This window comes from Schistocerca cancellata, chromosome 7 (assembly GCF_023864275.1).
Source record: "Schistocerca cancellata isolate TAMUIC-IGC-003103 chromosome 7, iqSchCanc2.1, whole genome shotgun sequence".
NCBI classification, from domain to species: domain Eukaryota; kingdom Metazoa; phylum Arthropoda; class Insecta; order Orthoptera; family Acrididae; genus Schistocerca; species Schistocerca cancellata.
Window position 1 is genome coordinate 373,132,488 of NC_064632.1, and position 23,256 is coordinate 373,155,743.

A 23,256-nucleotide genomic window follows, 5' to 3' on the forward strand; every position below is an offset into this window, starting at 1 on the left:
GTAAGTTTTGCTGTGGAATTATTGTATCAGACGTCTGTACCAGAAAAAATCATGTTCTTAGGAGGAGCAAGCTTTACAGCAGCATATGCTATTAAAAGCATAGTGAGATTTTCTTTTTCATCATTTCCAACGCTGTACACAACTTTCTTGCACTTTTATGTTATCACATTTTTCCCTTGAGAATGGAGAAGAGAGAGGAGGGGAAAATAAACTAATTAATTAAGCGTGCTTTTATAAGAACTGAAAACTCTACTTGTGTCATTTGTTATTTTCAAAATGTTATTCTCTTTCCAAATACTGTTCTATTTCTTCAAACCAATTCTGAATTTCTCAAGTTATTACATATTATTTACTGTACATTGTCCAGCAATATTTCTGTTGTTACTGGATAGTTTGTAATTTGGCACTACCTTTGTACCACTGGTATTGGCTAGGGTACTTTTGCAGATAAGAAAATCGACTGGACTGGAATGTCCTTTCAGTATAGGACAAATTCAGACAATATAGAACATTTTACACTAAATTTGCAATATAATGTCACCCTTGTCTCACACAGATTGTAGCAGCCATTGGGGTGCCTGTCTGGCCAGCTTCTGCAGCTTTCGCCTTCAGGTTTGTTTTTTGCTTGGGCCATATCATGACAACCAGTCATTCAGGTGATTGACACCATGTCCAAGACTGGAACCAAGATTCACAGAAATAAAATTCCATGGTTGTAATTCATAGTGTAATTAATTTTGCTCACTGACATGTTTTGAATTCAATTTTAAAATAAAACTATGGTACCAGTCACTGTTTGGGTGTCAGACTGGAAAATTACAGTTTCAAGACACCCCAACCTTAAAATTAACAGCTGTGATCAATGTTATTTTCAACAAGTTCCTTCACTTCCTATATCACCATGGATCAGTCCAATATAATATTATTACTACACTTAACTTCCAAATGATACAAGTTATGCATTTAAGAGGAGCCTTAACGTTGGCCTTTGTGTTTATCTCATTTAAATGTATTTCTTGTCATGTATCAAAGACTGAAGCAATGTCAAAAACTGGTGCTTCTACCTTATCACTCAGTTAAAATACACCGTGTCATGTACAGGTGTTAATAAAATCATGGCATTCAAATTTCTGATCAAAGAGGGAGCCAAATTCGTAAGTGCATGTTGCAATTACAGTGTCAGCATATATGCAGATCGCTAATGCATCACTTCAGATAAAGAAAAATAACAATTTTTCCGTTTATAAGTAAGTAATACTTTAATAGCTCAGTTGTTTTCCACACTTGATTTTCCGAATTATACCTGTAGTTAAAAGCTTCGGCAACCAAGGTAATTTGTTGACCTCCATTGAATCATAAATAGTATTTTAAAACGGGCAAATAAGTAAAGCACTCATAAAATTAATAGTAAACAATTTATAGGTCAGCTTGTCAAATTTCCGAAACACACTCGAATTTAGGAATTTCATAGCAGAACTGTCACTTTTTTCTCGCTAGATTAGAAACACTTCAATATGTTGATGTGAAGATATCTAGAACATCCAATATAAAAGACTTATGAGGGCGCAGAACGAAAAACATTTTCATCCGTGTTTTGACACTTCCTTTTTTTGCCAAATTCAGATACGGCGGACACTCAATGATATGATCTTTGGCCGGCACGCGCTAGAGCCATCTATCGGTAGGTCCGGTAGTTGAGCATCCCTCATTTCGCTAGCTTTAGACGCCTGTAGCTGTCAGATACGGAGTTTGACCAGTGTAGAATAGGTGTTGCTCTGTGTATTGTGTGGGGTGTTGTGTAGAATGGCGAAACGTCCAGTGTGTGGCACGATGCCCAGCTTATTAAACAATTCCGTTGATGATAAGAATTTTTCGAAGATAGATTTTACGACCGAAGAAGTGAGAAATATAGAGCTGTGGATTTAGTATGTGCACAGTGTTTAACTTGCTACTGTTCTATATTACATCGTTTTAACTGTTGCAGTTTGTTATTGGAAGATCATTACAGTCGTCTTTCGTGATCCCCGAGCCAACACTGTCAAGGCGACATTGTACATTTCGGTACTCAGGCGAACAGTGGAGTGTCACAGATGAGGTATGAACTGTGCAAATGTTATTCGTTCAATACGGTTTGTTACCTGAGAATTTTTATGTTTACTCATAGTGATTTTGAGGATTCGCCACATTCTTCCACCTTGTTAGTTTGAATTGTTAACATAACTGTATCTTCAACGGCGGTGCTATGGACACACCGATACAGTTGTCCAACATTGGAATATTGTTAGCGTTATATACGCGTTTCTTTCATTGCATTTGGTAAGATCTCCGTATAATAATGTGGGACAACTTTTCTATATCCCACGGGTAATATATGATATACACTTGAAATCGCAACTCCGTTGTTACCCATTTTACAACAATGGGTAGGTTATGAGAGGGTGTTATGTCAGTCATTTTTGTGGCATAATTAGATTCGTCAAAGGGAAGTGCAGATCATTTTTTTCATCTGGCGTTTGTTAAACTCTCTGTTACTCTCAAACTGCTATTGATTATCACAACTTATTTCTTCTGTGATTAAATGTATTGTGTGGCTGTGATTGATATTCCTAATTGTTTAAACAGTGTCAGGAAGCTATACATGTGTTATTTTTATAAATGATTCTAATTGGTTTCTTTCGTACAATGAATACTTTCTGCTGAGAAGTTAGCCTAAGTATTATAATGTAGGAGTTCGGTGAATGAAATAATATGAAAAACTTATTGTTTATTATGTCCCCAATGTCTGCAGTTCTGATGGCAAAAGGAACTGAATCTAATTGTTTTATCAGGCTTGTTCAAGAGTTTTTTCCAATCTAAAATATCATTAGTATGCAGTCCAAGGACCTAGAAATTTATTCACTGTTTCTTATTTTTTATTGGTAAACTACATTCATAGTACATGTTAATTTAGACAGTGCAAATGTGGAGAAGTTATGTCTATTTCCAAAGTTTAATGATTCTACTGTACAGACTTCAACAAAAACTTCATACAAGCTACTGTTTTCTGTATGGATATTTCTTGATACATTTGGAAATAATGCTTGTATCATCTGCAATTTTACCTCTTAATTGAAGTAAAATGGTTGAACATCAACAGCAGTGGGCCCTTGATCGAACTGTATGGGATGCCCATTGTGATTTCTCCCCACAAAGAGACTAGTGTATGTCATCCCTGTTTGTATTACTGAAGTATCCTATAGTATACATTTCAGCAACCTCATTTTCAAATAGGAACTAAACCCCAGTTGTTGAAACATGTATCCTATGAAATATTCATGTGTATAATAGAATATAATCATTGACCCAATCAAATGCCTGTGATTTATCACAGCAGATTCCCATTGATTATATGCAATCATTATAGTTTTTCTTATTTGCTTAGCAAAAGTATAAATAGCATTTCTTGACAATGCTTGAGATACATAAGCTGTGATGAAGCATCTCATTACTACCCAGGTGGATGAGAACCTTACAGGTAACCAACATAAAAATTTTGATAAGTGATGTAAGAAGTTATACTGACTAGTAGTTAGTGACATTTGTGGAGTCACTTTTCTTATAGGGAGCCAAAATGATATACTTTAATATGTCTAGGAAAACTACCATGAACTAATTATGTGACAGAAAATATCAAGGGTCAATGGAGGTGTCCGATCCCACATATCCCTTTGACCAGCGACATAAGGGTGTTGTGGTGTGTAATGTCATTATGGCGTCGAGTTTAGTTTATGAGTTGGTTGAGTTTGTAGATGTCATCTTGTTGTGTTACGGCGCAGTGTTTACTTTGAGTTGAATGCGTTTGTATATGTCATCTTGTAAGGCTTCTTCCCCTGTTTCCCTTTTAAAAATACTTCTTATTGATTTAATTTTGCACACCTCCTCTTCAATTTCGGATAACGTGTATGTAATTTGCTACAACTTTGTTTAAAAAGTTATACTACTGATTATAATGTGAAAGTCAGTCTGCTTTTGGATTCTTACTTGCTGTGGCTGGTCGGTGGGTTCCTCTTATTTGTTTGAAGATATTTTAATGTCTGTAATGATACGAGGTCTATCTGAAGACTTCCTAGTATTGCATCTAACTTAGGGTAATCACTGCATGAAAACAACACATAAAGAAAGAAAACTTACTATCTTTTTGAGTGGCCAGAAGGGAGGGGTTTTCTTTTCTTTTTTTTTACTCTAGCTTGAAAAAGAATTACTCTCAGAGCTAGCAAATTTTCTTTATAATTGCATGGCCTATCCACAGCATAACGCATCTGGTGAGTGGTCTCCTTTAATCCAAAGGTGTTTACGTTCTGTTGAAACTTTACTTCAACATTTAACTTAGGATAATTAATTTTTGGGAAGAATTACTTTCAAAAATGGTTACAAACTTATTCATTAATATGAGCTGTTATCAGCCTCATTATACACTTCAACCCACTCAACATTTTTTGAGCTGGCCTTCAAATCTTTCATTGTTTGGTCATTTATCACCCTCATTGTTTTGACTGTTTTGGGACTGCAAATATTACTAAGTTATGTAATGTGACAAAATGTTCTTTACAATCTGACAATCCATTTGCTATGGGGAGAGGGATGAGGGTGGGCATGCAGTTGCTTAACCTCTGTTTGTCCTGTGAATATATTATCCATCTGTGTACTACCATCCTCAGCTATGTATGTAAGGTAGCTTTTGACACAGAATCATATGTGGCTATTGACTTGTGTAGATAAATTCCTTGTCTTCATGCTTTTTCATAGTAGTTTCCTGATCCGGTGATGACATGGGTATTGTAACAGTAACTTTCAGGCATCCATTCTGGCATTCTGGACAGCAATATGGAATTTCAATTTTGAAGATCTCAGATGTTAACTGTACCTTCGTCTTTAGTGTGAGTCCTTGAATGAATTCACAGTTGCAGGTGTCTTTATATGCTGAAATGATTAAAGCATGTGATTCAGAGATACACTGTGAAGTGAAGTGCGCATGGATCCAAGTAAGGCAACCAGCACAAGTTGTAAATAAAACCTTGACACTTAATTCCAGTAGGATGAGGCTGTGCACACAGTATCTTGACTTTCCCATATAGAGCCCAACAGTCTTGTGTTGGCTGAACCTTGTATGTTTCTACTTGCCATTCTGTGGGTTATGGGAAATTCAGGATACTGGCCACAGCTTCAGTCTGTTGTAATTCAGTGGTCAAGGAAGCTACGGTAATACAACTAGCGGACATACTGGTCAGCTGAGACAAAGGCTTCCATCTCAACAGTTTATGGAGACCATTCTTTTCACGTCTACATTTAGAGCGAAATTTTTTTTCTGAGTCTCTGCATCCTGATATTACAGCACTTGCCATCCATTTTAATAATTAACCATCAAACATATAGGCCTGTGGATTTGCTTGCCTTGACATGTGCTAGTTTTATTAGAGATGCATAAATTTTGTGTATGATTGGCATTGTTGTGCTTTCTGCCTTATTTGTGAAGCATGGGAATGTTGCTCCACACTTTGTCTTTCAGTCATTTGATTTTAGCATATGAGTGTATAAACAGATGTGCTTGGACACAGATTAAGTATTGCTGTCCTGGATGCAATCCTGAAAGATGATGAAATATTGTGCCCCCTGGGAAACTGTCAAGAATTACAAAAGTTATCTTGTCCAATATTAAATCAAAAGACATGCTTCTGTAATTTGGTTTGTACAGAATTTACTTATTTCTATATTCTTGGATTTACATTAATTTTTGAATGAAAGTGACAACCCTCCCTTAATCTGTGTTGATTCTTCATCAGTTTACAGCTAGTTTGTAATCATTTACTGTCCTACTAGTTATGCTGAGAATGACAAGACATCAGTTTCTTTCAAACACCTGAGATCTTCCAAACGGGCTCAACTTTTGTCTCCCTGTTATTCTTGCGAAATAAGTTAGCTTCCCACTTCCATCTACTCTTCTGTGATAACATCTACATGACTACTATGCAAGTCACACTTAAGTGCCTTGCAAAGGATTCATTGAACCACCATACTATTTCTCTACCGTCCCACTCCAGAACAGCACATTGGAAAAATGAACACTTAAATCTTTCTGCACAATCTCTGCTTTCTCTTATTTTATTAGATTGGTCTTTCTATGCAAATAGTCATCAAATTTTTTTTGCATTTGAAAGAGAACATTTGTGATTCAAATTTTGTGAAAATAGCTCACCAAAACGAAAAATGCCTTTTGCTTTAATGATTGTCATAGAAATAAAAAATGAGCTGCTCTTCTTTGAACTTTTCAATGTCATCCGTTAATCTTATCTGTTAATGATGTCGTGCTGTGCCAGAATACTCCAGAGCTTGGGGGCTCAGCATTCATTTGCTGAGTGTGGGTTTGGCAACCCCGTTGTGTGTCTTGACTGCCTGGATTGCGAGGTTGGTAAAAACCTCTATATAAACCCCTAAATCTTAACGTGAGCTGCGTGTCGGTGAGGTGCATGGTTTTGGAGGTGCAACAGTCGTTAGTGGGCAACTTCTGGGGAACCTGCCACACTTCAGTTGTGTAAGGCTTACCTAGGCATGTGGGGCTCTGTCTATGTGACTTCTATTTTCCTAGCTGCTCTTGGGACTGAGATGGATCCTTCGATGTTTTCTCTTCCTTATTCCAGTGGAAAGGGTAGACTGCAGGTGGGTACCAACACCCAGTTAAACAAGAGGGCCCATGTAGCAAGTCCTCCTGATTCTAAACTTATTCAGAGTGGTAGTATTTTTAGTGACAGAGCACATTCTACTGGCTTCATAGTCAAGCGGAAAGAGGGTAGTTTTGAAAAGGTTTCGTGTCGTCCTGTATCCGAAAGGGCTTAGGGTGAATCTGTGGCTCTTTAAAGTCAGTCAAGCGCTTGTGAAATGGAACATTGTTAGTGGAAACTTCTAATTCCCAGGAAGCAGTTAACCTCCAAAAAGCTAGCTGTCTTGGAGAGTATGCAAGAGAGACAGAACTGGGGATTATGCAAGACAGACAGAACTGCTCAAGACCTTGAGGTACAGCAAAGGTGTTAACTGGGGATTATGCAAGACAGACAGAACTGCTCAAGACCTTGAGGTACAGCAAAGGTGTTTTGACTTCCAGGGATGTAGTTGACCTTCCCAGAGAAGAACTGAAAAATGAGTGGGCCCAAGAAGGCATTGTTGATTTACAAAATATAATGAAAAGGGTGGATGGCAATCTAGTGGAATCACACTCATACTTACGTTCAACAGCACGAAACTTCCATAGCATGTCGAGGCAGGTTTACTTCACCTCAGAGTGCAGCCTTATTTCCCAAACTCTAGGCTCTGTTTTAAGTGTCAGCACTTCGGATGTAAGGGAGAAGCCATTTGTGGCAATTGTGGGAAGCCTGCCCATGAAGGAGTTGGTTGTTTATCTCCTGTGAAGTGTGCCAACTGCTCTGGGGATCACCGTGCCTGGAGAAGGGACTGCAGTGTCTTTCTTGAAGAAAGGAAGATACAGGAAATAAAAACCTCTAATTGTACGGAGAGGCCAAAATGATCTACAATGCCATGCAACCTCCTACGTTCGCTAAGTCCTTTGTGTCTTTTTCTTAAACAGCCAGTCTCTAAAACTGATGCTGCTACACAAACAGAGGTTGCCAGAGTCACACGCCTACTTGCATCTGCCAGTGCACCTTTCCTGCTGCCCATACCTCCACCTAGGACTTCGGACAAGGATGTGGTCGCCACTGTTGTGGAGCTCCCTGCTCCTCCAAAGTTTCAGGCTGCTCCACCATCCGTTGCTGATACTATCACAGCCACAGTTGTGGCCCCAAAGCCCACTCAGGGCAAAATATCCAAGAAAAAGCATCAGCCATTGACAGAACTGGGAAGTCAACCATCCAACAATGTCAAACTCTCAGACAAATATCTTGATTATTCATCAGAGCTAATGGATCTTGATGTTGGACTGGGGCAGGAATCTCGCCCCAAAGCTGAGCACCACAAGCAGTAGGTTCTCCTCACAGGTGGAAAGACAGAATGAAAGTGCAACCCCCACGATAAATGGCTCCCATCCTTCAGTGGAATATAATGGGTTAAGGACACATGTGGAGGAACTGAAGCTCCTCACACACTAATGTCCAGTATGCTTGCGTTAGCAGGAAACACATTTTAAAGCATCTGATGCCCTCGTCCTATGGGGCTATACAGTCTGTTGCAAGAATAACCTGGCTGGGGAAAGGGCCAAGGGAGGAACTACTGTGTTATTTAACACACACCATTCATCTGGTCTCCCCTTAGCTACTGACCTGCAAGCAGTTGCAGCTGAAATTCTTGCTCCTTGTATTTACCTCCGCCTGATGCAGTAGACTCTCAGGTTGTCACCAGTCTTATGGAACAACTCCCCCACCCATTTCTCCTCTTGGGGGACTTCAATGATCACTATGTCTTGTGGTGTTCAACCTCCACTTTTTGTCAGGGTTGGGTTTTGGAAAGCCTCATGACGTGCCAAGAGCTGTGCAGCCTAAACATTGGTACTTACAATCATTTCTGTGCTGCTGCTGCTGCTGCTGCTGCTGCTGCTGCTGAGTCATTCTCAGTCATTGACCTATCTCTCAGCTCTCCAGTCGTTGCAAACTCTGTTCAGTGGGAAGTATTGCTGACCCAGTGAACACTTCCCACTCCACATTAACCTACTGGACGGAAGATTGCTTCAACAGAACGCACTGAAACAGATGGTCAGCAGGGCTAACTGGATGCTGTTCAGCCAGCTGCCTGTGTTCGAACACCACGACAGTTTCCAGGAATGGGTGGATCACATCACACGAATGATCCATCATGCTGCTGACTTATCCATGTCATAGACTTCAGGTCATCTTAGGAGGCAAGCTGTACCTGGGGGGGAGTGATAAGTGCTGTTAAGCGATCCAGGATGGATGTGCAGCTGTTTGACTGTTTACATCCCCCCCTCCCTGGCCCCAGAGGCTCAGTATTCAGTTGCTGGATATGGGATTGACGACCCTGGGTTCCTGAGTGGAGGCTGGTAAGTGCCCCCTTGTGAAGGGGGCCCCCAGTTGGAAGGAGCACACAATCGGAGATGCTGGAAATTGTGGGGGATTTTCATGCAATGAGCCAGTCATTATCTTTGCAGACCACGTCTACCAAATGTAAATGGAATGAACCTCCGGATTCAAATACCCTCCCAGCTTCACCGCAGTTCCTTGTGGTTCCACGTACTGAAGATGGTCAGTCCTTTGCAATGGTAAATCCGTTTCTAATTCAGAAAGGTGTTGATGTAATTGCCGGCCCTGTGAGATCCTGCTTTTGGTTACGGAATGGCACTTTGCTTTGGAGACTACTTCTGATTCTCGAGCACAACAACTGCTTGCCGTTTCGCTTCTCCACGGCTATCCTGTTCGTGTCGAGGCCCACAGACCTCCGAATTCTTCTTGTGGTATTATTTACACTAGATCGTTCGACTGTCTTAGCTAGGTGGAAATCCAAATATACCTCTCTGATCAGGGTGTCATTGCTGTCCATCAGGTGATGGAAAAAGATAGATGCCTGCTCAGTGTCCACACGATCTCTTTTTCTCACCTTTGACAGAGTGGTGCTTCCGTCTGTGATCAAAGCTGGCTGTGAAGTTATCACAGTCCAAACGTTCATTCCAAACCTGATGTGCTGCTACCAGTGTCATCATTTCAACCACATACGAATGTCTCGATGACACCCAGCAAAGTTTGTAACCTGTGGTAGGGATGTGCATGAGAGCTAGTGTCTGCCTCCTCCTTCCTACTGTATTAATTGCAATGTCGACCATGCCGCCTCCTCTCGAGATTGTCCCATATATCTCGAAGAGCAGGTTGTCCAGGAGATCCGGGTAAAGGAAAAAGTACCTTACCTGCTCGCTCGCAAGTTACTGGCTAGTCATAAACCCTGTGTTCTACCATCTGGCACTTACGGTACTGTCCTTGCTACATCTGGCTCCACGAAGGACGTGGCCATGCAGACATGCGACCTCAGATTCGGCACTGAGGTTGTGAAATCACCTAGTGTCATGATAACATTGCTGACTCCTCATCCAGCTGTGCAACAAGCCATCATACTCTCGCCCCATGGGGAGAAGTCACTAGCTACACAAATGGCAGGCAGGAAAGGACGGAAGGGATACTCCTGTGAGGACTCCGTACATCCTTCTAGCCGACCAACACCTGAGTCTTCCTCTGCTAACCGGAAGGGCTCAAAGATGTCTTCCCCTTTGCCAACTCGAAGATCCTCTTTGATAGTGTCGCCACGTAAAACCCGTGCCCAACTGACCTCCGCGTCGACGGTGCGCACCACCAACTGTTTTTCTGCACTGGACTCTGCAGGCCAACAGCAGAAGAAAGCCGACCCTTATGTAGACTTCATGGAGCAGGATCCTCCTGCCTCCGTGCCCTGTAGCAGCGAGCCTTTGCAGTGTGGCACTTGGCAGCCGCTGAGGTGACATCCCTTCATTTTTTCATCGCCACGAGTCTCCTCCAATGGAACGTTAGCTTCCTTCGATCCAACAAAGAGGATTTACGGCTGCTCTTTTAATCGCAGTGTCCACTTGTTCTCTGCCTTCAGAAAACAAAAATTGCGTCCTCACAACTGCGTTGAGCTTTTGCATTTCTTCCCAGTCCTTTTTGACCTTGCCCCAGAGGTCAGCAATCCATCTCATGCTGCTCGTACGGGATGATTTTCATAACCCATTTGCCTGACTACCCGTCTTCAAGCTGTTGTAGTTATCCTTTTCCTTCCTCACTTGGCCTTTTCCCTTTGTACCGTTTACATCCTTCCATCTTTCAATGTCACCAGGGCAGACTTCCTCCAGCTTATTGGGCGGGTACTTCACTCCTTTCTACTGCTCGGTGACTTAAATGCACACTATTCCCTTTGGGGTTCTCCAAGAACTTGTCAGAGAGATGTCCTTTTGGCTGACCTTCTGAATCAACTTAACCTCTTCTGCTGTAACTAGGAGCACCCATGTTCCTTTCAGACTCCTCGCGCACGTATTCCCATTTGAACCTATCCTTCTGCACAGCCCCGCTTGCCCATAGTTTGGAGTGGTCTTTTCTCTCTGACACATACTCAAGCAACCATTTCCCATGTGCTATCTGTTTGCTGACTCCTACCCCACCTACATGCACACGCATTTGGTAGCTTCTTCAGGGTGTACACGATCCGGGGAATTTTTTCATCCGGGAGAAAACCGGGAAAAAGTCTGGAATTTTTCAGAATTTTGGGAATTTTTCATTGTTTTAGCTTTCAGTTAAATTTTTGTAATTTTGACTGGTAAAAATTGATTCTGTCTTAAAGAATGTTACAGTATCCTGCTACTGGAGAATGATACTGCAGCAATAAAATATGAATGAGAGGAAAAAAATAAAACTTTAGTGGCAAAGGAAATGCGCTATTTTCAACAACAAAACACCGCGCACGCTCAAGCGTCTGCAAACAGCAAAAGTATGTCAAAGGCCTTAGGGAAAAGACTATGTAATAATTTGTAGCAATAACCTGCTTTCTATGAGCGTGACGTCACAACGGTTTACATTAGGTTTATTTGACCAGTTGCCAGCGGGCTCTTGCGCATGCCCAGTTGACTCGTGTATGAGCAATACCTTCTCCCGCTTCCCGCTACTTGAAGTGTGGCTGTTGGCTGTATCGGCAGTAAGCAGCAAGCAGCCAAATGCTAACAAGAAACATTTTTCTCGCGCACCCTACCTGCCAGATTCGTGCATGCGCAGAGTTTTCTGAGTTGTAGTGGGAAGGGGGTTAGTCTCCACCTGACCCCTGTTTGTGTTAAGTGATTTCGCTATTTCATCTTCGTTTACAGCTCCCACTTCAAATGAAAACAAAATGGATTTCTGCGGCTGGGAGCTCTCAGTTGAATTATAACACATTCACATAATTATGGAAGGCAAAAATATGTTATTAGTTTCAGTTTTCTGATTTTATTTTATTTCCAAATTGTTAGCAGTCAAGCATTAATCACCTTGCAGAACAATGAAGTTATTTTTGTCAGTTTGCTAAAGAAATTTGGCTTTATTAATCTTTGCGCTGAGGCAATCAATTTATTTGAAACGAAGTGTTTCGTTCCACAGTATTGGCTAGTTCCAACTGTTCACTGAATTTCAAGTGCACGTTTTCATCTTCTGCCATGTATGGCATTATGCCATAATAAAAAACCAAATATGACATAGTACAGTATTGGTACTCCAAGAAAATTTACACACCAAAAACCACACTGAAAAGCTTAATATCAGATGGGACCTACTTCACTGTGAATCTCGAAAAAACCAGTGTGCACTTCAAGCCGAATTATGCATTTCAGTAGGGTTTACAAAATTCCGATGCTCTTGGAGTATCCTCTGATGTCCTGTTTCTTTTGTGGCGTAATGTAAGCTCTCTTAGTGCTTTACACATATGAACATGCGGGCTGCCTACACCACTGCAACTGCGCACGCGCAATAGGGCCTGTTTTCTGGCACTCTCTAGCAACTGGTAAATTGAACCTATTTCTCGGGATGGTATTGCGAACGCTGGTTCGAAAAGCGTTACTTTCAAAGTAAATTTATTTTTACAGAAGATGAATTATGTTAACTGTGAGGAAGTGGGATGAATTTCTTAAATCACAGAGCGTTTAAAACTGAACACTTTGAGGACCAGCCACGTAGAAGACGAGGCATTTATGATATTATTTTAAATTTACTGACACATTTGTGTGATGTATCTTAAAGTACAACACACGCAAACTAGATCAGTATTACATGTGAAAGCATAGCTTCTCTTGTAGCTTATTAATCATAGAGACCAATATTATATGTGAAAGCTTAGCTTTTCTTGTAGCTATATTATGTATGTTAATGTAAACCATTAACTTTTCCTCTTTGTGTATTTACGCTACATAGCAGTGATCTTGGTATTGGCTGACTACATCGCGTGTCCTATGCTCTGAATATCTGCTGTCATCGTCTGGCGACATCACGTTGCACGAAATATGACTGGCTTATGAAAGGACATCGCAATCTCGATTTCAAAGCTCCGGAAGCTAATGTGCTGTGTTTGGTGCAATTCGAATTTATACTTTCATAATACGAAAATATGCAGCGTGTATGTTGCTACACATCAGAGGTCTTTCCAAAAATCTCTCCTTTTTTTTTTTCATCAAGTCTCCCCAAAACTTCTCTCCCCCGTTTTTTTCCTGGGAAGTTCTATACTAGTGTATAATACGTTTCTCATTCAAAGGAGTGCTAAGTTTTACAGTTCCAAAGGAAAAATCTACAGAAAACCGAATGTCACTTAGTATGGAAAAAGTGTATTTTCGCCCGGGAAAAAGTATGTTTTTTAAATAGGATATCTGGGAATAATTTGGGAATTTTTTTTTTTTCCTTGTCCACGTATACACCCTGTTCTTAAGGCTGACTGGAGGCTTTACTCCTCCCTGGTGGCCTTTGATGAACATTTCCCCAGTTGTGATGATCAAGTAGAACATCTTACGAACGTTATCCTTACGGCCGCAGAACATTCCGTTCCTCACATTTCCTCTTTACCAAACTGTGTCCTGGTCCCATGGTGGACTGGGACGTGCCATGATGCAATTCACATACAGAGACATGCTCTTTGCATTGTTAAGCATCGTTCTATGATGGCAAATTGCATTCATTATAAACAGATGCGTGCACAGCGTCATTGTATTCTTCAGAATAGCAAAAAAGCTAGCTGGATTTCATTCACTAGTTCTTTCAACAGTTTCACTCCCTCTTCCACAATGTGGGCCAACCTCCGAGGGCTCTGGTACCAAGACCCATTCCCCAATTTCCGGCGTGACAGAATCAGACACCAATTTCCGGCGTGACAGAATCAGACACCAATTTCCGGCGTGACAGAATCAGACAATGACATCGAGGACCCTATTGCTATCTCCGGCAGCTTTGGCCACCATTTTGCGGAGATTTTGAGCTCCTCCCACTATCACCCTGCCTTCCTCCATCGGAAACAAGTGGAGGAGGTTCGGGTGATAGCCCTCTCTTCTCAGGATCATGAGTGCTACAATGCCACCTTTACTGTGAGGGAGCTAGATCATGCTCTCAAATCATCCCAATCCCCCGCCCCAGGGCCAGATGCTGTTCACATTCAGATGTTGCAGCCCCTTTCTTTCGCGGGCAAGCACTTTTCTGCTTAATATGTACAATCGTATCTGGACAGAGGGCATGTTTCCCAAACGCTGGCATGAAGCCACTGTCGTACCCATATCTAAGCCCGATGTGGACAAACACCTTCCATCTAGCTACTGCCCCATTTCTGTCACCAGCTGTGTTTGCAAGGTGATGGAGCATATGATTTGTGCTTGAGTGGCATAGTGGCTCAAGTCTTTCAAATCTCTGCAGTTCTGCAGTTGACCATCTCGTCACTTTGTCCACCCATGTCATGAATGATTTTCTGTGGATATCCCAGACTGTGGCCATGTTGTTCGATTTGGAGAAAGCCTATGACTCCTGCTGGAGGACTGGTATCCTCCATACTCTCTACACGTGGGGCTTCCATGACTGCCTGCTTCATTTCCTTCAGGAATTAATGAAAGGTAGAGTTTTCAAGGTATGTGTCGGTTCTGCCTTGTCGGACACCTTTATTCAGGAAAGCAGTGTGCCTCAGGCTTCTGTCCTGAGGACAGTGTCGTCCTCTTTGCTGTCACCATTAACCCTATAATGGCCTGTCTCCCACCAGGCATATCCGGCTCCCGTTTCATTGATGATTTTGCCATCTATTGCAGTTCTCCACGGACCTGTCTCATTGAGCGGTGTCTTCAGTGATGTCTCGATTGTCTTTACTCATGGAGCATCGACAATGGCTTTCGTGTTTCCACTGACAAAACCATTTGTATGAATTTCTGGTGGCACATTTGGTTTCTTCCACTGTCTTTACATCTTTGGCCTGTTGCCCTTCCGTTCGTTGAAAGTATGAAATTCCTGGGACTCATTCTCAATAGGAAACTCCCATGTGTCTTACCTGGTAGCCCACTGTATGTGATCCCTCACTGTCTTATGTGTCTTCAATGGTACTTCCTGGGGTACAGATCAAGCCACCCTCCTCCGTTTGTACTGGTCCTTTGTCCGTTTGAAACTAGACTATGGGTGCTTTGTTTATGCGTCTGCACACCCATACCTCGTACGCCATCTCGACACTCCATACCTCGTACGCCGTCTCGACACTATCCACCATCGTGGCATCTGTTTGGCCACCACCTTGCCCTTCATTTGCATCCTAAGGCCAATACTCTAGACTTGCTCTATCGCCTTCAGTTTCATGACCTTCGCATGGAACTTCACACTAGTACCTTTCTGTACACCGATAGCTCTTCGACAGACCATGTTGTCAGGTGTGCCTTTGTCATTTGCACCAGGTATCGGCTTCCAGAACACTGCTCAGTTATTTACAGCAGAGCTCTTCATCCTGATCAGGCCACGCAGTATATCCGGTGACACAGGCTTTTCAATTGCGTCATCTACTCGGACACACTCACTGCCTTCAAAGCCTCTGTGTGCTGCACACGATCCATCCCTTACTGCAGTGGGCCCAGGAAAGCTGTCACTTGCTCACCTTTGGTGGAGACACTGTTATGTTTAAGTGGGTTCCTGGTCACAACAGTCTGACAGGAAACGAGACCGCTGCTGCTGCTGCCAAGGCTGCAGTTCTTGTACCTCAGCCTGCTAGTTCTTACACTCCCTCACCTCATATCTGTGTTGCTGTCTGTCAGGTGGTGGTGTCACTTTGGCATCACCATTGGTCCCGCCTTCATGGGAAAAAGCTCTGGGTTATTAAGCCTATCCCAGCAGCTTGGACAACTTCCTCTTGGCCCTCTCACCGCGAGGAGATCATTTTAACTATGTTGCGTATTGGGAACTGTCTATGTAGCCATCACCATTTGTTAAGTGGTGCTCCCCACCACTTTGTGCCAAATTTTTACTGTCCACTATTTCCTGACGAAATGCTCTTTTTTTTACCCGCTTAAGTTCCCGTTTGTATTTGCCATGTGAGTTATCGGCTGTTTTAGCGAACGATGCGCTGGCTGTAGACCGCTTTTTACGTTTTACCCTTTGTAGCAAAGGCCACTTAATTTTTAATTCCAGACCTCTATTTCTTTATGGCATATTTTATAGATCTTTCTCCATGTCCCTGTTCTCAGATGTCTTCTCTTCCATCAATTGAGTTTGACGTGTAGTCGTTTTTAACTGTTCTACTGTTTTGACATGGGCACATATGACCCTAGTTTTTTTTGCGCGGGCAAGTGCTCCTTCGCCTTTATAATCGAATTTGGTCCGACAGTACTTTTCCCAGACAATGGTGGGAAGCTATTGTCATTCCTGTTCCGAAACCTGGAAAGGACAAACATATCCCCTCTAGCTATTGCCCCATTTCTCTCAAGAGTAGTGTATGTAAGGTTTTGGAGCGTATGGTGAATTGCCGTTTAGCTTGGTGGCTGGAGTCCCGCAGTCTTTTAACACCTGCCCAATGCGGATTCCGAAAGCATCATTCTGCAGTTGACCATCTTGTTGCTCTCTCCACTTACATCATGAACAATTTTCTCCGGAAACGCCAAACAGTAGCAATAGTTTTTGATCTGGAGGACAGGCATCCTCCGCACACTGTTCTCTTGGGGGCTTTCGAGGTCGGCTGCCCCTTTTTCTTCGCGAATTTATGGCAGAGCGCACATTTAGAGTGCGGGTGAACACTACTCTCTCCCGTACTTTCTCCCAAGAAAACGGGGTACCCCAGGGCTCCGTGCTGAGTGTTGTACTGTTTGCCATTGCCACAAATCCAATTATGGATTGTCTCCTTCCTGATGTCTTGGGCTCCCTCTTTGTGGATGATTTTGCGATCTACTACAGCTCTCAACGGACCAGCCTTCTTGAACGACGTCTTCAAGGATGTCTTGATCGCCTCCACTCTTGGAGCATCGAAACCGGCTTCCGGTTTTCTCCCATTAAGACTGTTTGTGTTAATTTTTGGCGACGTAAGGAGTTTCTTCCACCCTCCTTACATGTAGGACCTGTCAACCTTCCATTTTCGGACGTCGCTAAATTCTTGGGTCTTATGTTTGACAGAAAACTGTGCTGGTCCTCCCACATTTCCTATATTTCGGCTCGGTGTCTGCGATCCCTCAACACCCTCCGTGTCCTGAATGGTACCTCCTGGGGAGTGGACCAAGTGGTCCTTCTCTGCCTCTATCGCGTCTTAGTGCGCTCGAAATTGGACTATGGAAGCATAGTCTACTCCTCTGCTCGGCCGTCTATTCTTCGGCGTCTCGACTCTATCCACCACCGTGGATTACGTTTAGTGTCTGGAGCTTTTTACACCAGCCCTGTGGAAAGCCTTTATGCTGAGACTGCTGAACCTCCGCTGTCCAATCGGCAAGCAGTCCTTCTGAGTCGTTCTGCTAGCCATCTGTCTTCCATGCCTGCTAATCCAGCCCATGGCATTTTTTTCGACGCCTCCTTTGATGTAGGGTATGTAGGCCGCCCCTTTTCCCTACTACCGCCGGGAGTCCGCTTCCGTCAACTGCTCCATTCTCTTTCCTTCCGCTTTCCTAAAACCTTCTTGACAACTTGGGGTACAGCACCGCCTTGGCTCCGTCCCCGGATCTGCCTGCTCCGTGACCTTTGTTTCCCAAGGATGGTACCCCTTCACTTGTTTATCGTCGGGCATTTTCTGCTCTATGTGCACAAATGAAGGAAGCCACATTTATTTACACTGATGGCTCAAAAACATCGTTTGGTGTAGGGAGTGCCTATATTGTTGGCGACACCCCAAATCAATTTCGGCTTCCCGACCAGTGTTCGGTTTATACTGCGGAGCTTTACACTGTTCTCCAGGCTGTCCACTACATCCGCTGCCATCAGCGGATACATTAGGTTATCTGGTCAGATTCTCTCAGCTCTCTCCTCAGTCTCCAAGCTCTTTACCCTGTCCACCCTCTGGTCCACTGGATTCAGGACTATCTGCGCTTGCTCCACCTGGGGGGCGTCTCGGTGGCGTTCCTCTGGCTCCCAGGACATGTTGGTATCTGTGGAAATGAGGCGACCGATGGCTGCAGTCTGTCTTCTTCGGCCAGCTATTCAATCGATCCCATCGCCGATCTACGGAGCGTTTTATGTTGTCGTGTTGTTCTTTTATGGCACGCACATTAGTCGACACTTCCCCATAATAAATTTGGGGACGTGAAAGCTCTTCCTTGTGCTTGGACCTCTTCCTCCCGAATGAGTCGTCGGGAGGAGGTAATTTTAACTAGACTCCGGATAGGGCACTGTCTTTTTAGCCATCGACATCTTTTAAGCGGCGATCCTCCCCCACTCTGTCTCCACTGCTGTCAGCTGTGGACGGTAAGACACCTTTTAATTGAGTGCCCCTATTTTACTCCGTTACGCGCCCATCTACAGCTGTTGCCTGATATATCGTCAATTTTTAGCAGATGACACGCGCTCGGCCAATCGCGTTCTCGAGTTTATTAGTGCCAGTGAAATGACGTCAGTCATTTGAAGCTTTTTTTAGGGACAACCAACCCCTTTCTGTAGTGGATTTTTAAGCCTTCTTTCTGCTTTTAGTTTCTCCAATTCTTTGAGTTTCGTTCCCTTTGCTGCTGGTTTCCATTTTCGGTTTTTTACTGTTTCTTAAGTCACGGACCGGGCGCTAATGACCATAGCAGTTTTGCGCCCTAAAACCAAAAACGAAAAAAAAGGTTAGAAATATGGAATCAATTTGAGATGCAGTGTCAATAGCACTTATAAATTAGTATGATTCAAGAGGTAGCTTTGTTTTACAAGAATGATTTTTCTGAACCCTTTCTGAATGAGTGTTAATAGATCATTTTCTTAGAGGTAATTCATAATGTTCGAACACAGTATATGTTCCAAAACTCTAATCCAAATTTATGTCAGTGGCGAGTGTCTGGCTATTTGTCTTTCAGAATTTAATCTAAAATGATTCTCAGGTGGTCCCAGTAACGATGGAGATACGCCATTGTGTGTTAGTGGACCCTCTTATGCTTTCTGCTAATAGATCTGGTTACTTGCTTTTTACCTCACATATTCAGCAGTTGGCTATGAAAAGTATGATCCAGTTTTCCCACAGCACCCACTAGAGCAGCAACAACGTGAGATCTCACATTGGTCTTAGAGTTTGCACGGCTCCACATTCACAGCAGAGTTAACCTGAGGCTACCAAACCCGCACTTGTGTCCACAGTGGCTGCTCTAGTTTCAGCTAGGATATCAACTCCCACAACTATCCCCACCTAGTCATTTTTGCTAAATTACCTACACATTTGTCCTGCTTTTTCTGTTAGCATGTGTGCGTGTGGGGGGGGGGGGGGGGGGAGAAATGCGTGCGTGCATGTGTGTTCATGTGCGAGTTTATCAGCATTGATAGGAGTAGGCAAAATGCAACAGGGAATAACTATGTGCTAATAGTAAACTGCAGGAGCGTCTATAGAAAGGTCCCAGAACTGCTCTCATTAATAAACAATCACAACACCCATATAGTACTAGGGACAGAAAGTTGGCTGAAACCAGACGTAAACAGTAACGAAACCCTAAACTCAGATTGGAATGTATACCACAGAGACAGGCTGAACAGTGAAGGGGGAGGCTTGTTTATAGCGATAAGAAGTGCAATAGTATCGAAGGAAATTGACGGAGATCCGAAATGTGAAATGATTTGGGTGAAGGTCGCGGTTAAAGCAGGCTCAGACATGGTAATTGGATGTCTCTATAGGCCCCCTGGCTCAGCAGCTGTTGTGGCTGAGCACCTGAAGGATAATTTGGAAAATATTTAGAGTAGATTTCCCCACCATGTTATAGTTCTGGGTGGAGATTTTAATTTGCCGGATATAGACTGGGAGACTCAGACATTCATAACGGGTGGCAGGGACAAAGAATCCAGTGAAATTTTTTTAAGTGCTTTATCTGAAAACTACCTTGAGCAGTTAAACAGAGAACCGACTCGTGGCGATAACATATTAGACCTTCTGGTGACACACAGACCCGAACTATTTGAAAAAGTTAACGCAGAACAGGGAATCAGCGATCATAAAGCTGTTACTGCATCGATGATTTCAGCCATAAATAGGAATATTAAAAAGGGTAGGAAGATTTTTCTGTTTAGAAAAAGTGACAAAAAGCAGATTTCAGAGTACCTGTTGGCTCAACACAAAAGTTTTGTCTCAAGTACTGATAGTGTTGAGGATCAGTGGACAAAGTTCAAAACCATCGTACAATATGCGTTAAATGAGTATGTGGCAAGCAAGAACGTAAGAGATGGAAAAGAGCCACCGTGGTACAACAACCGAGTTAGAAAACTGTTGCGGAAGCAAAGGGAACTTCACAGCAAACATAAACATAGCCAAAGCCTTGCAGACAAACAAAAATTACGCGAAGCAAAATGTAGTGTGAAGAGAGCTATGCGAGAGGCGTTCAATGAATTCGAAAGTAAAGTTCTATGTACTGACTTGGCAGAAAATCCTAAGAAATTTTGGTCTTATGTCAAAGCGGTAGGTGGATCAAAACAAAATGTCCAGACACTCTGTGACCAAAATGGTACTGAAACAGAGGATGACAGACTAAAGGCCGAAATACTAAATGTCTTTTTCCAAAGTTGTTTCACAGAGGAAGATTGCACTGTAGTTCCTTCTCTAGATTGTCGCACAGATGACAAAATGGTAGATATCGAAATAGACGACAGAGGGATAGAGAAACAATTAAAATCGCTCAAAAGAGTAAAGGCCTCTGGACCTGACGGGATACCAGTTCAATTTTACACAGAGTACGCGAAGGAACTTGCCCCCCTTCTTGCAGCGGTGTACCGTAGGACTCTAGAAGAGCGTAGCGTTCCAAAGGATTGGAAAAGGGCACAGGTCATCCCCGTTTTCAAGAAGGGACGTCGAACAGATGTGCAGAACTATAGACCTATATCTCTAACGTCAATCAGTTGTAGAATTTTGGAACACGTATTGTGTTCGAGTATAATGACTTTTCTGGAGACTAGAAATCTACTCTGTAGGAATCAGCATGGGTTTCGAAAAAGACGGTCATGTGAAACCCAGCTCGCGCTATTTGTCCACGAGACTCAAGAGGGCCATAGACACGGGTTCACAGGTAGATGCCGTGTTTCTTGACTTCCGCAAGGCGTTCGATACAGTTCCCCACAGTCGTTTAATGAACAAAGTAAGAGCATATGGACTATCAGACCAATTGTGTGATTGGATTGAGGAGTTCCTAGATAACAGGACGCAGCATGTTATTCTCAATGGAGAGAAGTCTTCCGAAGTAAGAGTAATTTCAGGTGTGCCGCAGGGGAGTGTCATAGGACCGTTGCTATTCACAATATACATAAATGACCTGGTGGATGACATCGGAAGTTCACTGAGGCTTTTTGCAGATGATGCTGTGGTGTATCGAGAGGTTGTAACAGTGGAAAATTGTACTGAAATGCAGGAGGATCTGCAGCGAATTGACGCATGGTGCAGGGAATGGCAACTGAATCTCAATGTAGACAAGTGTAATGTGCTGCGAATACACAGAAAGATAGATCCTTTATCATTTAGCTACAAAATAGCAGGTCAGCAACTGGAAGCAGTTAATACCATAAATTATCTGGGAGTACGCATTAGGAGTGATTTAAAATGGAATGATCATATAATGTTGATTGTCGGTAAAGCAGATGCCAGACTGAGATTCATTGGAAGAATCCTAAGGAAATGCAATCCGAAAACAAAGGAAGTAGGTTACAGTACGCTTGTTCGCCCACTGCTTGAATACTGCTCAGCAGTGTGGGATCCGTACCAGATAGGGTTGATACAAGACATAGAGAAGATCCAACGGAGAGCAGCGCACTTCGTTACAGGATCATTTAGTAATCGCGAAAGCGTTACGGAGATGATAGATAAACTCCAGTGGAAGACTCTGCAGGAGAGACGCTCAGTAGCTCGGTACGGGCTTTTGTCAAAGTTTCGAGAACATACCTTCACCGAAGAGTCAAGCAGTATATTGCTCCCTCCTACGTATATCTCGCGAAGAGACCATGAGGATAAAATCAGAGAGATTAGAGCCCACACAGAGGCATACCGACAATCCTTCTTTCCACGAACAATACGAGACTGGAATAGAAGGGAGAACCGATAGAGGTACTGAAGGTACCCTCCGCCACACACCGTCAGGTGGCTTGCGGAGTGTGGATGTAGATGTAGATCTTGAGGATACTCTTCTGTGGGTCAGACCTGTGACCACTCATCCTGCATCCCTTTGCATGTGTTCAGTAACTCCTGTTAGACCTAAAATGGAGTGTTTGGAAAGCTGTGTCCATGGCTAAAGTGCACTTAGGTGTCATTGGCATATAGTATGCCAATTTTGGCAGTTCATTGAAGTTGGTTGTAGTCAATAGAGTGTAGTGTATCTACATGTATACTCTGCAAACCACTGTGAGGAGTGGGGGAAGAATGATGGTTTGAATGCCTGTGTGTGTGTGTACAGTAATTATAATAATCTTATCTTCACATTCCGTATGTGAGCGATATGTAGGGGATTGTAGTTTATTCATAGAGTAAATTTAAAAGCCGTTTTTCGAAACTTCATTAATAGATTTTCTCATGATAGTTTACGTCCGTCTTCAAGAGTCTTCCAGTTCAGTTTCATTCAGTACCTGTGTGACATGCTCCCATGGATCAAACAAATATGTGACCATTTGTGCTGTCCTTCTCTGTCTACGTTGAATATCCCACGTTAGTCCTATCTGGTACTGCTCCCACACACTTGAGCAATATTGTAGAACTGTTCACAAGAGTGATTTGTAAGCAGTCTCCTTTGTACGTTTATTGCACTTCCCCAGTCTTATACCAATAAACTGAAGTCTACCACCTGCTTTACCTACAACTGAATGTATGTGATCATTCCTTTTCGTATCTGTAGAAAATGTTACACTTATGAGCATGTGTGAGGTGGCCAATTCCAACTGTGACTAATCTAGAGTGTTATCATAGAATACTAGTTTTTCATTTTGTGAAGCACAAAATTTTAAATTTCTGAACATTTAAAGCAAGCTGCTGATCTCTGCACCACTTTGAAATCTGATCAAGAAGTGACTGTATATTTATGCAGCTTCTTTGGTAGTACTTCATTATAGATGACTGCATCATCTCCAAAAAGCCTGATTTTACTGTTAATATTGTCTGTGAGTTCATTAATGTATA

At 42.8% G+C, this 23,256-nt stretch overlaps 1 protein-coding gene across 1 annotated transcript in view; it reads left to right on the forward strand.

Annotated features, from left to right (window-relative positions):
- The first annotated feature begins 1,683 nt into the window (after positions 1 to 1,683).
- The window catches only part of LOC126092082 (E3 ubiquitin-protein ligase rnf8-like), a 183,520-nt gene continuing 161,947 nt past the window's right edge, over positions 1,684 to 23,256 (forward strand). Inside the window, exons 1-2 of the mRNA XM_049907503.1 lie at positions 1,684 to 1,899; positions 1,985 to 2,095. Of these exons, the coding sequence (XP_049763460.1) occupies positions 1,804 to 1,899; positions 1,985 to 2,095 (207 nt within the window). The 5' untranslated portion in view covers positions 1,684 to 1,803. The remainder of the gene's footprint in view (positions 1,900 to 1,984; positions 2,096 to 23,256) is intronic.